The sequence below is a fragment of the Styela clava genome, chromosome 5, assembly GCF_964204865.1.
Source record: "Styela clava chromosome 5, kaStyClav1.hap1.2, whole genome shotgun sequence".
NCBI classification, from domain to species: domain Eukaryota; kingdom Metazoa; phylum Chordata; class Ascidiacea; order Stolidobranchia; family Styelidae; genus Styela; species Styela clava.
In genome coordinates, this window is record NC_135254.1 from 11609527 (window position 1) to 11623827 (window position 14301).

The following is a 14301-nucleotide window of genomic DNA, read 5'->3' on the forward strand; positions in this document are numbered from 1 at the left end:
CCTAAATTTGTTACATGACTTTCTAATATAGTATCATCTTTAAATAATAATGGCAACGAAAAATCGAAATCAGCCAACTCCTGAAGTTCTAATTAACGAATTGTGTGTATTATTGAGTGATGATAATCCAAGGCATTCCCAGAAGTTGACTGCATATGCATTAAGAATGCTATCGGACCTTGGAGACCAACCGATACCGAACTGCAATGAAAACACTGTTATTGATCGCATTAAACGAGATTTGGCCACAAGAGGAATGCAAGAAAAAGCTGCCAAAATAAGTGATCTTTATAGAAGACTTGCTGCTTCAGGTCGAATACAAAACCTTTGGTCTGTCTTATACCTTCTGAGGAGTTTGTCAAAAGATAAATCTAAAAATTACACAAAAAATACGTTGCTTTTTCGACAGGGCCTTGCTATATCGTCAACACCACTTATGGATTTGACTCCACCAGCAAGCCGTCTGCATTCCTCTGGGAATGCCAGTAGTGGATTTGGAACTGTTAATAGTCAAGGTACTATAAGATCATCAAATAGTGGTTTGCCAAGTAGCATTGATACCCCTGCAAACGATTTTCAAAGTATGTCTCTTGGTTCACGTCTTGCATGGGGAATAACACCTTCTACAGGATACAATTTGACATTGAAAACGGATCCAAGTACAACTGTACAAAGCAATGATGGAAAATATAAATCCAGTGTTCAGGACAAGTCAAGGGTTTCATCATCATCTTCTCATAGCAACAAGACAAAAGTTCCTGTGAATAGAATTGCAGACAGCACTCTACTTCGCGAACTTTTGCATGTTTTTCGTGGCACTGAAAGTGAAAATATTAAAATGAGTTCAAGAGAAGATGCATTTCGAATCACTCCGAAAGCAACTGTCGATAAGCGTACTGCTCAAATGGTTCATAAACTTGCAGAACTAGGCTGGTTGCATAACAGAATAAGAAAGTATATTGATAAACATAGTAAGGATTTAGCTTTCGGCTTAGTCGGTCAGGCTTTTTGTGCAGCATTGGTTCAAGAGTTGCAAGAGTATTACAGATTCTTATCTGTATTACAGTCCCAATCATACAAAGAAGATCAGGGTTTTGCAGGTGATGCTGGGAGTCGTCTAACTTTTTACAAACTCTTGGATTGGACATCTGAACCTAAAGAGAGACTGCAATGGGTCGCTATGCTCGTAGATAATTGTAAGGACAGGAAAGGTGGTGCCTTGGCATCCACTATTCATGCTTTTATGCAAACTGGTGATGTTAGCATGCGGTTGTTGACAAAACGTCTTTTGGTCATATCGACGCAACCAATTTTTTACATTTTGAGTCGATGGATTTATGATGGTGAACTACAGGACACATTTCATGAATTTTTTGTTGCAATGGATCCTACCGTCAACAACGATCGGTTGTGGTATGACAAGTATCACTTGAGACAATCTATGGTTCCATCATTTATGACAGACAGCCAAGCAAGAAAAATTTTACTTGTTGGAAAGTCTTTGAATTTTCTTAGGCTGGTTTGTCGTGATCGTACAGAAGTTGATATCAGAAACAAGCAAGAATTTCAGTTACCTGAAGATGCACATTTGGACAGTACGTTAGATTTTGGCACAGAGTTGCAAGAGAGAGTGGACGAAGCTTATGAGGCCACTAGTCGTTGCCTTTTGAATGTCCTGAGCGACAGATACAAACTTCTGACCCACCTTCGAGCAATGAGAAAATTCCTCTTACTTGGTCAGGGTGATTTTGTTCGACATTTACTAGACTTGTTGCATGACGATTTAGCGAGACCTGCTGGTCAATTGTACAGACATAACCTGAACGGCCTCGTTGAAGCTGCTGTCCGAGCCACAAATGCACAATTCGAAGATCAAGATGTTCAGTCTCGTTTGAACATACGTCTTCTGGAAATAAATCCAGGCGATACTGGATGGGATGTTTTCAGTCTTGATTATCACATCAATCAACCACTGAGTACAATTATCACTCCTGATATTATGCTACTTTATCTCAGATGCTTCAATTTTCTTTGGAGAGCAAAACGCATGGAACACAATCTTGCTACTATATGGACAGATACAATGGAACAATCCATGAGACTTTCTCCTCACTTGCCTGAACTTAGAGGAATACTTCACATGTGCCACACTCTTGCTGCTCAGATGGTTCATTTGGTTCACCAAATTCAGTACTATATTGCATTCGAGGTATGGGAATTATTTTGCGTTTCATGCGCTATGTGTATGTGTTTCTATCACATCATTTGAATTTGGGATTGGAATCATCAATCAAGATCTATAACCTGTAATGTCAATTGTCGACATAGGCTCAATGTTTTAACCACTTGGCCACTGCACTCAACAAATTTTTTACAGTGTTCGAAATTGTTATACTGATGTTTTTATGACAAACTGTTTCTTTTTTAAAGGTGCCTTATTCCTAATTTGGTTCAACTTTAACTTTCTTTTGTCATCTAGGTTTTGGAGTGTTCATGGGCAGACTTGCTGAAGAGGGTTGAATCTGCTAAAGACTTAGATGAAGTAATTGTTGCACACAGACAGTTTCTTGAAGCAATCATGAAGAGATGCTTACTTGATCAAGGATCGCAGAATTTATTGACGCAATTACGTTCAATTTTCGATCAGATTGTCTTATTCGAGACTTTAAAGGTAGAATCCTTTTATATTGGTTTTTATTGGTTGGTTTTTTCATTTGGAAAATTAATTATGCACTACTTTACATCAAGTTGTGGAAAGAGACTGAAATCTTTGGGTGTGAGATATACTCACTTGGCTAACACAAATAAGTCCCTGAATTCGTAATAGAACTAAAATAAGGAAAATCGGAATCAAATTATGGCCTAGCCTAGTACTCACACTACAGGAGTACCCAGTTTTGTTTCAGCCCTTATATATATCTAAGTAAGTAAGTGTTTATTTCGATTTTCCAATACAACAAAACAATACATGGCAAAACAAACAATTGTACGGAAAATCAGGAAAGGGGGCAAAATCTAAAAAAGATTTAAGACGTGCTGGTGCACGTGCCCACTTACGCCAAACAGCAAACAACACATTGAACTAAATTGAAAAAAAGGAACACGGAAGATAAAAGGAATCTATAATAAGTTTTCACATCCATTGCTCAACCATGAATTGTTGAGTTTGTTGAAAAACTTGTTCTGTTCCCCTGTTATTTGTCAATTATATAAAATGTGTTCCAGGGTAAAATCTATGAGAAAGCTATGGATGAAATGACGAGACGAAATCGTTATGAGAATTTCGACAAAAAGGGAATTTGGAGTGAGGATAGCGTAGAAGAGGCAGAGGAAATTGAAAAAAGAAGAGTTTTCAAGAAAGAAAATGTTCCAAAAATGAGAGCGCAATTGAGTATACGGGCTCAAACATTTCAGGTACTTGTTTGGTCATTTTTTAAATTTTGATTCATAACTGATGACGTTTTCTCTTGACATTGACTTTTATTGAAATATTAAAGTTGAAATATACCACTGTGGCACTCTAAAAACTTAAGCATTTCAGGAATCTTTTTTGAGAACTGAAATGAATATTTTTAGCAGTAGAAAAAAATCAAACGAAGTATATAACCATTGTATCTTAACACAAGTTTTTATCCCTTAGGATATGGTAATCAAGTTTCTTGGACAACTCACTTCACATGCTGATCCAAATCTACGTTATTTGAGTCAAAGACTAGATTTCAATGACCATTATAAACTCAAAGACCCTACCTGGAAACTCAGAGGAATTACCAAAGTTAAAAAATGATTGTCGTCCACTTTACCTTTGTCTGTAACAGGCTAGGATTTCACTTATTCAATTCTGGAAAACTTTTCGCATCAAATTTTTAATATTGTTGAGGGTGCCATTTGTCAGATTTTTTCAGGTAATGGGAATACATTCATGAATTGAAACTGTTCTTTTTTGAGAGACACATTTAATTTAGTAGCACCTGTAGAACACTATAAAGTATTCAGATCGTACTTCTGATCTGTTATATTCATCCACTGTACATTATTATTTTATCGATCCATAACAAACATTAACAAAAGTATATATCCTGGGAATAAACACTTTATGTGGTCAATGCTACTTCGGCTAGTATTGGAAAATTCTTCTCCGACGTAGTAGAATTTGCAACCATGTCTTTCAATTGCTGTAAATATACTCCTGACATTGTCTTTGAAGTTCATTTAAAGATGACTCCAAGTTGATGAAACTTCTTACTCTGAATCACGACTCCAAATCAAAAAAAAACTCCAAAAGTGTAAATCCCAACTCCAGCTCACAGAGAACTATTTTTGATCATAAAGACTTTGCGAATTCAAGACATTTTTTTCAATTGGTTGTGCATTGTGCACAATGCCTACTCAACTTGATGCATCTGACTTCGATAATGTCATTAGAAGTATTTGATTTTTTTGATAATGGAGGTCGGAAATATGACTGCAGCTCAGTTTCCAATTTTTCTAAAATCTCATCAAACTGCATTTTGCAACCTGGTTTGCAACATCTCACTTTAGATTATGTTCTCGATTTTATCATAATTAGTTGATGTTGCCAATGAACAATTTAGTCCTGGCACATTTGTTGACCGAGAAACCGTTTGTTTCTTAGGTGAATGGGATATTCATTCATTGTATCTACCGGTTTTGGCTGGAGTTCAGCTAACACTCGGACAGAAAAGTTTGCAGACTTCATTAGATTTAGTTTTCCGAAATGCAGAAGTGTTCACATTTGCCAAGTTTGGGACTTACTCGTATTTCTCCAAACCGATCTATTTTTGCATGACTACATTTTTCATTCTTGTTTATTTACATAAATTTTTGAAAGCTTTGACATTCTGCTTATACAACTTTACACTCAAGGAATTCGGTAGAAAATACCTTATGTCATCTAATTTGGCGACGTATGTCATCTTGTCCAGCCAGTAGAAGCAATCGGGCATAAGTTGGAGAAAGAGAATGAGCAACCGAGCAACAGCTGAGGACCTGACATTTAATTATATCTTTGGCTAGGCTACTACATTTCGTTTTAGTCAAATGATGGCAGCCAGCTCCCATCCCCAAGTTTGTGCTGGAAATTTTGTTATGTGTGAGAAACTTTCAATTGGCATTCTCAGCGCCACCCAGAATTTAATGTTTTAGTCACTCTTCCCCCGAATGTTATAGGTGTATTTTAATGCTCGACACATTTGAAAAAAAAAACTTAGACGATAAGCATAAATATAAGAGATAGAATCCCCAAAAGAATAATTGCAGAAGATGTCGTCTTATGTCCGTGACTCGTGGTCTGAGATGAAGGCGTTGGTAACCCAACCAGGCATTCCTTTCGTGGTGAGACGTATGGAGTTTCGATACTGATAGGTTCGAAGGGCGTAACTGTCTGAAATTTTTGAAAATATGATTTAATATAATGTAATATTTTTCGTTTAAATGGTTGGTGCAGGAAACCGACGCTACTGTAATTGATAAGCAGTTGCGTGTAGTAGCTACGTCTGGGAATTGGCCACTTTCTTGCAATCGCAAGCTCAAATGATGGCTCGGAAACATATTGATCTCTTCCACTTAGCTGATGTTAGTCGACAATTTGAACACCACGTTTGCATCTTGTATTGGACAATTTTTGTATAACTGTTGAGCCGTCTGTGTATGTCGATTTAACGGTACAATAGTATATATACAATGAGCTTTATTGTCGTATGAGCAGTGAATGTTAGAATCCCCGAATATTCAAACTCGTGTAATCATGTCCGCAAAAAAAAAACGGTTAGGCTTATGCACCCAGCGTAGGTTTAACGAATAATGGATACGCCTTTTAGCAGTGATTTTTATAGACAACGCGAATGAAAATACGGAATTCCGTTGAAAATATAATAAAATTCACCGTCTCGCTGACATTACTGGGAATGCAAAATCCGTGATGTTGAGCGGCATTGTAAAAACTTTCAAAATCTTCAATCTTTTGCTGCGTCCAGTTTAGCTATGTTGACAATGAAAATCAATACAATTTAATATCAGTTCATACTATAATGTGCTATTAATAAATAAAACTAAAGAGTATGCTAGGGTGGTATACATACTCATTTATAAATATTTGAAAGCTCTGAAAATCAATCTTTAAATGAATATATGGTGATCGTATATTTGAACCCATGTGTATATCAGCGGGTTCAATCTATATGCGGGGGCTAAAACCCATTGGTTAGGGTTAGTATGGGTTCAAATATCCGTAAAACAAAAATAGTTCCATAGGTATGCAGGTGCAATTGTCGTGGGTTTAAATGTAATGGAACCGAATATATATATTCAATTTTTGGGCACTCCAGAAGTGTGTGTACCAATATGGAGGTAACTAATATTGTTCGCCTATTTTCATCAAGTTGTGTAAAGGGATTAAAACCTATGGACAAGGGGTATATTCATTTGGCTAGCTAAGAGAGTCCCGAACTCGTAATAAAACTAAAATAAGAAAAATTGGAATAAAATCATGGTCTAACCTGGTACATATAATGCGGGCGTACAAATTTTGTAATAAATACGGTGTCATTATGAATACCAACAGCTATCTGCCACTGCGACCTTGTTTGAACTGTTTTTTATTTTATTTCGTTGTAGGCTATGACACTTGAATTCAATGTATGTATTAGATATTGCGTTGAATTAGTCATTAAAGGTTTATTTTTCTTCAAAGGGATAATTAATTGGATATAAAACGATGTGAACTTACTTCATTCATATATTCAAATACGGTTTTTCCAGCCACGTTGCTTGGTCCTGTAAGTTGAAAATGCGAAAGGATGGCGCCGGGAGTGTTTTCAACTCTGTTGAATATATATAGATAAGATTTTTTCATATTTCTCCGTTGGAGAGAAGAGTTGATTTAATTATTTGACGATCCACTGTCTCCAGTCCGATAACCAATACAGTTCGGGCGTGGAAAGAATTAACCTAATTTTCGAAGAATTTGTAATCGAAATTGCGATGCCGAGAGGTTCACCAATCTTCCCGCACATAATCAACCCTCACGGGATTCTAACTGGCAAACTCATACAATCGTGGCAAGCGTCTTGTTAGGATGCCTCCTACTAAGTTAAATAGCATGACTTTAGAAAAAGAACATAGTACGATTGCTCTTCGAACGAGATATAAACTATTGTTTGGGGAGAAATTGGGAAAAAGAGAGATATATATAATACATTGCCCTTACTTGTTCACTTTTGTCATGTCAATGTCGAGGTATTGCCAAGAAGCATACATTGTAACTGAAGATTGACAAAAGCTCAAATCTATCTTCGGATAATACGAAATAAATGCAAGACACATCTCCTCTCGTACGCCTAGTCCTGCCTTGAAATTAAAAAATAGAAGTAGAGCAATGGATACTTTTAGATGATTGAATAAGGGCCACTTCTTTGAGGCAAAACTTTCTCACATATATTCTGTATACGTTATAAACCCTAAGGTTTTGTTTGCTCTCCTGATTTTTAATCAGTTTGATTTATTTTTTTAATCAACTATTTTATCGCCGGATTATGCTGAATATTGAGTCGAATTAAACTTATATTTATAAATAATACGGCCACGGAGTATTGTTATTTTACAATAGCCATTTATTTAGAACACCTTATCGAAATCAATCAAACCAATTTTTATCACACTATATCTATTTCCAATAACAACCGGCACCAGGGATTCCAAGAGTAACTTGGAAAAATATAGGCAATTGACTATTGGACGACATTTTCATCTTCAAATGCGAAAAACTGGTCTGGTTGTCGAAGATAAACCAATTATATAGGGCAAAAGTATCAACACTTTAATGGTTTAATCAACGAAATTTAGTCACTTTTATCAACACGTAACTGCGAGGTAGGAGTTTGACATGTTTTCAGTGGAGTCGGATTGGAGCCTTTTCCGTATACTTGAACTTTCCGGATTCGGGAGTCGAATTAAAATTCAGAATTTTCCCGGAGTCAGAATTCCAGACATTCAATTCATAAAAGATGTCGGAATTTCTACAACAACTGATTTCTCCGACATCGCAGCTGGATTTTCGAAGCCTCCGAAACCGGGAATTGGAATTAAACTATTTGAATCACTGTCCCTAAAAGTCCAAGAAAACTAAACTCCTGTCAATAGAATAGGCTACTAATAACTTCATTCTCACCTCTGTGATTGCAACTCGTCCCTCCGTATTGTAATCGCATTCCAGTTGGAAATTGTCTGTACTTTGGAGACTAACACTTGGATTTAGATATCTTGCTTCTTGGTAATTGAAATCATAGTTTTCATCACTGGCGAGGTACGGAAGTTCAGTTCCATTTCTGATATTGGAGAAGGTGATCATTAAATGCAGTGATTAAAATTATCGTTTCAAAATTTGATTTTTTGTCCTCAATTTTTAAGAATAATTGTCGAATGTTGTAAATGGAATACCTGAGGTGGCGTAGTCTCATTTTTCTCCCGGCTTCATGAGAGTGAAGAACAACACTGAAAGCTGTAACGTGGTCTGTCTCGGATACTGACATTCTCTAGGTAAATTAGATATGTGAAAATTAGAATCTATCATCAATTTCTAGAAATGCGAACAAAATGATTTTCTTTATTCATATATATATCACTCATTACTGAAAAGTAATTTATCAAATTGTATATCAAATCATAATGTTTTGTACTAAATTTTCAATGGGATGATCCATAAAGGAATCTGGGTTGAGTATAAATTGAATCAACCTGCTTATAGACCTATCTAATTCTTGACACTTGATGGGCGTCCTGGGGGCTAATTTCATCTATACATAGCACATGTGGTATATTATCACTTGAATACTGCAACAGAATGGAGGCCCCGTCAATTCGATCATATTTAAATACATTATCTGCACTATTTATGATTTGGATATACCCGATATTAATATATAAAATAAATGACTGATATGAGCTTATAATTTGTTTACCCAAGTTTTGTGCTAGAAAGTACATCGCAGTGAGATTTTACATTTCATTGCAAACTTTTTTGAAGAATAAACTTGCGATTACCGACTATTTGTTTACAGCTAACAAACAATCGAACAAAATATTTTTTAATTATTATCAGCTTGACTTACAGATTTAACACATTCGTTTGTACAGTGTGCTATACTTTTGAAGCTCTCAGCTCCGGGGATCACATTGCAAACTTTTTTGAAGAATAAACTTGCGATTACCGACTATTTGTTTACAGCTAACAAACAATCGAACAAAATATTTTTTAATTATTATCAGCTTGACTTACAGATTTAACACATTCGTTTGTACAGTGTGCTATACTTTTGAAGCTCTCAGCTCCGGGGGGTATGAAATGTTCTTTTGGATTGACATAATTCCCGATTTGAAGAACGCCAACATCATATTTTCGAAGAGTAGGCGTATATGTAAACCGATATCCTGAATTGTCGCGAACTCCTGGAATGCCAGAAAAAGATTAACACTGTTAAACTATTTTATGACTGTCATGACAAGCTTCGATAAGTATGAATATATATATTTGATAGTAAAATAATATTAAACGAAAACTTACACTTTTGCTTAGATTACGCCAGTTACAGTTTATGTTATACAATTCAGCTTAAGTCCAACAGAATCTTGACTTCTTAATACAAATGCTGTGTATTGTTTTCGCTGGAAAAAATTGATTTTTGAAGATTGTTACCTGCGACCATGTTAGGGTTGTTATAGTGAATTTCCAATTGTACATAAACCGGATCTCCTGGTCCACCGACTGGAAAACCCGCTTCTGCTGGAAACGTCATCGCCTGTTAATTCACACGCAAATATGTTGAAAACCATTTTTATATATTTCTCAGAGTTACTTAGAATGGATGACAACGTAACTAGTGAAAATACAGGGTAATTCGTGTTTAAATCAACAAATGAGAGTGTCAAGGCCTAGTATTCCAGGGCGCAGACAGCTGTATACTAAAAAACATACTCACAGAAACGAACATTTTCTGTTCGCAATCGTTGTGGCCGTGAGACAGAAGTTGTAATTGTAGCAGTTGCATGATTTTGATAATTTACAAGTTCAAAAAAGGCGTAGTCAATATAAATCAGTGTTTGGATGTGTGGGGGCGAATACTTTGAATACTAAAACATAATATCGCATTCATATCGCAATAGCATTTCTTCTCTTATGAACTCGGGCGAGTCATTTAACAAACCTAGTAAACGACTTCTTGGGTTCACTATATGTTAGTATATACTACATTAGGTTTAACACATTACCCCAGCTCCTAATAGCCATTCAAAAACAATGGTCGTACACGTATCAAAATGAGCCATATTTGGGGAATAACACCGATCGTCCTTTGCCAGTTCAGACTCGTTCTGTAGAATTGAAAGGAAAATATGATTGTCATTAGTAGGTCAACTTGTAGCGATAGATTATTTTAAAAGTTAAAAGTTAAAAAGATTATTACATTTCAAATATTTTGAACTTGTCATGCTGATGAAGTTCCCGTTCTTAAAATGATGTACGTCTTCTACATGATTTTTGTTTTTGTAAAATAGGATAGAAACCGTTAACAAAAATTCTACTTAAAAATATTTAAAATTTAAAGACTGCTGTACGAATTCTATTTTATTGAAATGATGATCATGATGTTACAATGTTACATTCTTACCTCCATGATATCGCCACATCTATAAATGAGCATGTGATGAAGGTAAGGTTCATTTCCAAGCTGAATCACAGGTTCCCACTAGAAAGTTGAATGAACATTAATTATATATGATGAATCTAATAAATTGTTGCTTGTTTCAAATTTGTTGTTTGTTCTCTTTTCTGTTTCAAGTTTAAATATTCAACGTTTTCAATTTACTGGCAACGTCGATTCTCATCGATAGTGATGAAATAGGAGCTTAAATCTTTGTTTAGGTATACTTTTCTCTGATATCAAAATACAAATGACCATAATTTGACCAAGGACCAATTTCTAAAACCAGAATATCTATCAGCTTGTACAAGTTGAATAGATTAAAGCTACGTATTCAACCTTTACAATATGTTGTTTTCCACCAAAATCAGGAAGTTTGTATAATATACAATTGTAGTATGTGCGTTCTGCTGGAATAAGAAAATTTGATGCAAGCACATCGAAAGTATCGTAGGTAGGTCCAGTTGGAAGATCAGCAAAATTTGTCGATGGTTCGAAAAAGTAAATACTTTCCACACCTACAAAATAACGAGCAGTTCAGTAAATTGAAAAATTAAGCTTCATATTCAGCTTCTTAGGTAAATATATGTGATTATCTAATAAATTTTATGCGTTATAAATAAACACAACTTATTTCCGATATACAACCCTTAATTTGAAAATCACAAAAATCATAATGGCTGAATAACTATTATGACAATGTTGCTAATCATTGTTCCTTTTTTATAATATCTAGTTATTAAATTTGAGAAAAAAGTTTCGACTTGTTCACTAACCTCTGTCAGTATTGTGATAATCACCAGAAACAAGGTCGTCTCCGGTTGGATCAGTATTTCCACAAGCCCATATAAGTCGTTCTGTGTTTGTCTGTATTTAACACAAACAAAATATTTGCAGAAAAATATTTTATTCATGACATGTGAGTCAATAAACAAGGACATACATAGAGTCAAATAGAGCACTTTTTTAAGTTCACGAGTGACTTTTTGCCATTTTTTCTGTGTGACTCACAATAAGGTGTTAATGTATAAGAAAAGAGACTAGGCCTATGTATCCACATGCAATTTACTATTAATTTACGATATATATTGCATATTGTCAGATAAATCGAGACTAGATAGGAGACAAGCTCATGCGCAATGTAACATCGACACTCAAACACATTGTGCCTAAGTCATTTCCCGACTCAATAAAACCACATTTGACGTAACCGGAGTCATATTTTCTCATTGCAACTTTTTGAGCTTTCCTTTAATTTTGAATTTGGTTGCGCGATACTAACTCCCTATCATTCCTCTATGCCTTTATGCTAGTGGATCCGTATGCGTATACTGCAAGGATGATGTAGCTGGAATAAACATGACTATTCTATCCAATTAAAGGGTCCAGTTCCCTTAATTCTTTTACTTCGTGACCTTCTCATTTTAAAAAATATCTATTTTGTGGCTGACATGGATCAAAGAAAGTTGGGGTTTTCAAATAAAGTATAATAACCCTTATTTACACAGTATTCAATATGTAACTGATTGTATAGAAGAGTACTATAATTACATGAACAGGTGGTGTCTTTGCTACTGTCTACCCGAATTCAACAAATTACTAATCTGCCTAGTAGCCTACCTATACTTTCCAACATGTAGGGGCGTACTAAAATTATTATTCACGAGACACAACGAATAATTCTAATTGTTAAATTATTTCTTAAGTGTTATTGTTACTTAATGCATGGCAATGATAATGCCACAATTTCCCGATCTAATTGAAAATTGTATATTACATTTGAAAATGCTTCGCGACTCACCAAATTGAGTATATAAAACTCCTTTAAAATCATGACATTTCGTCAGATTGAATAGCATAATTCAGCAAGAAAATATTTGGGCATTGTAATAAAACTGTATATAAAAAATGAATATTGGAGTATTGCAAATAATGTAGTATTTGAAAAAGAAATGCATGTACCGAAATTTCTCGATCGTATTCTTCTTCACAAGCAGCAATTTGACGTGAAAATTTAATCATTGTCCATCCGTCTAATTCTTTTCCTCCCAGAACTTCGATATTTTGTTGGGGATCAATAGGTGGGTATGTATTGGATGAACCTCCGTGTCTATCCTGTTGTCATGGGAATATTATGTCAATATTTCCATAATATACCAAACGAAAGTCAATGGATATTCAATTTCGCAAATTAGTTTCTCGCTTATAACTACTTCTGGGTGAACTTTTGACGGTTTATTTGAAGTATAGCAAAAATATTGAAATGTTATATTATACCGTGACTGTTACTGCACCGTTTTTCACCCATCCTACTACAATATCCGATGCCGTCATTGCACCGTTAGAAGAAAACCCGATTCCAATCCATCCAGTTGTTTGACCGATCACCTGTGTATATATAGACAGCAAATTATTTATTATATCCTTCTTGCAATCGATAAAATAAAATTCTTTGTGTTACAAATCATATATTGCCTTAAAGCAATTTTCATTCTAAGATTGTCAAAGAAATACAGTAAAGACGACATTTTCTTTCTGAGCATTCTCAATAATAACACGCATATTTCAATTTACATGATGTAACAGTTACAGCAACTCGAAAATTCCAATGTCGTCTGTGTCAACATATCATTTATTTCTTAATTTTTTTTTATCATCATATAAACATAAATATTTATACTTCGGTTTGGATATAGATGGGTTTATAAATCATTTACATGTTGAAAATGCATTACTTTTGACAAAGCAATAAAAATTAGAATTCGTTTTTCTGTTTTGATTATCTCCAATACTTACTTCAAAAGTAATATGGCTGTCAGTATATTTCCAATATAATAAAATTTTCCCAGATTGCAACATTGTAGAATGGCTGTAACTGTCACTCGGGGTCATTTGACTTTTCACACTCGGCGAAAACACGGCAATCCATATTACCAATATGAAATGCATGATACAGCTGAATATTACAACAGAATCTGCGTAAAAATTGGTTTCCGTATTGCATTAATAAAAATTCTTATTACACATGCATTGATAAATGGGCACTTACATATATAACTTGTTTACCGGTAGTACTTTTTTCACCATTATCATTTGTCTAATCTGGGTCGTTACTTGATCGTTTTATGTGAGCCCAATTATAACGAATAAACGCGGATCAGCTTTTGTGGGTTCTGGGATACTCGTGGATAGTATTTCGTACTGACTTTCCAGCTTACATTTACTTCACCTTCGATTTTTTCAAGCATTGGCTCTTCCTCACAAGTTCTCAAGTCCGAATATGTACACTCTTTGCTTGCTTCATCGAAGTTAACAAGTTACCCATTGTGGATATGCTCCCCAATAACTCGAGGAAAATTTTCTAATTAAAAAAGGAATATCTTCAATCGATAGAAGTATTTTATCGTCGGTACACATTTACTTATTTACCGTTTAATTTACAAATTTCTATAGCGACATCATATAATCTGGCATCAACATTCTACATACAAATTCTGCCATTTGCTACAAACCAAATCGGCATTCGCATATCGTGGGCTACTTGCATGACTTGATTCCGGAAACTATTTTGTTTCGATTGTAGGTT

At 35.0% G+C, this 14301-nt stretch overlaps 2 protein-coding genes across 2 annotated transcripts; one reads left to right on the top strand and one right to left on the bottom strand.

The window, feature by feature from the left end:
• Positions 1-31: 31 nt before the first annotated feature.
• Positions 32-4858, top strand: LOC120344127 (gamma-tubulin complex component 3 homolog). Its single transcript, XM_039413212.2, has 4 exons — positions 32-2209; positions 2480-2671; positions 3226-3414; positions 3641-4858. The coding sequence occupies exons 1-4, from the start codon at positions 50-52 to the stop codon at positions 3785-3787; spliced, it is 2688 nt and encodes an 895-aa protein (XP_039269146.2). The 5' UTR covers positions 32-49; the 3' UTR covers positions 3788-4858.
• Positions 4859-5182: 324 nt separating this feature from the next.
• On the bottom strand, positions 5183-14094 carry LOC120344128 (DBH-like monooxygenase protein 1 homolog). The gene is made up of 16 exons (XM_078112476.1): positions 13945-14094; positions 13512-13690; positions 12993-13103; positions 12678-12830; positions 11492-11582; positions 11055-11233; positions 10683-10760; positions 10285-10386; positions 9713-9815; positions 9296-9465; positions 8458-8552; positions 8189-8345; positions 7229-7368; positions 6749-6842; positions 5906-6001; positions 5183-5404 (listed from the first exon to the last, which is right to left on the bottom strand). Exons 1-16 carry the CDS (start codon positions 13961-13963, stop codon positions 5228-5230), a joined length of 1944 nt encoding a protein of 647 aa, XP_077968602.1. The 5' UTR covers positions 13964-14094; the 3' UTR covers positions 5183-5227.
• Between the last annotated feature and the right edge of the window lie 207 nt (positions 14095-14301).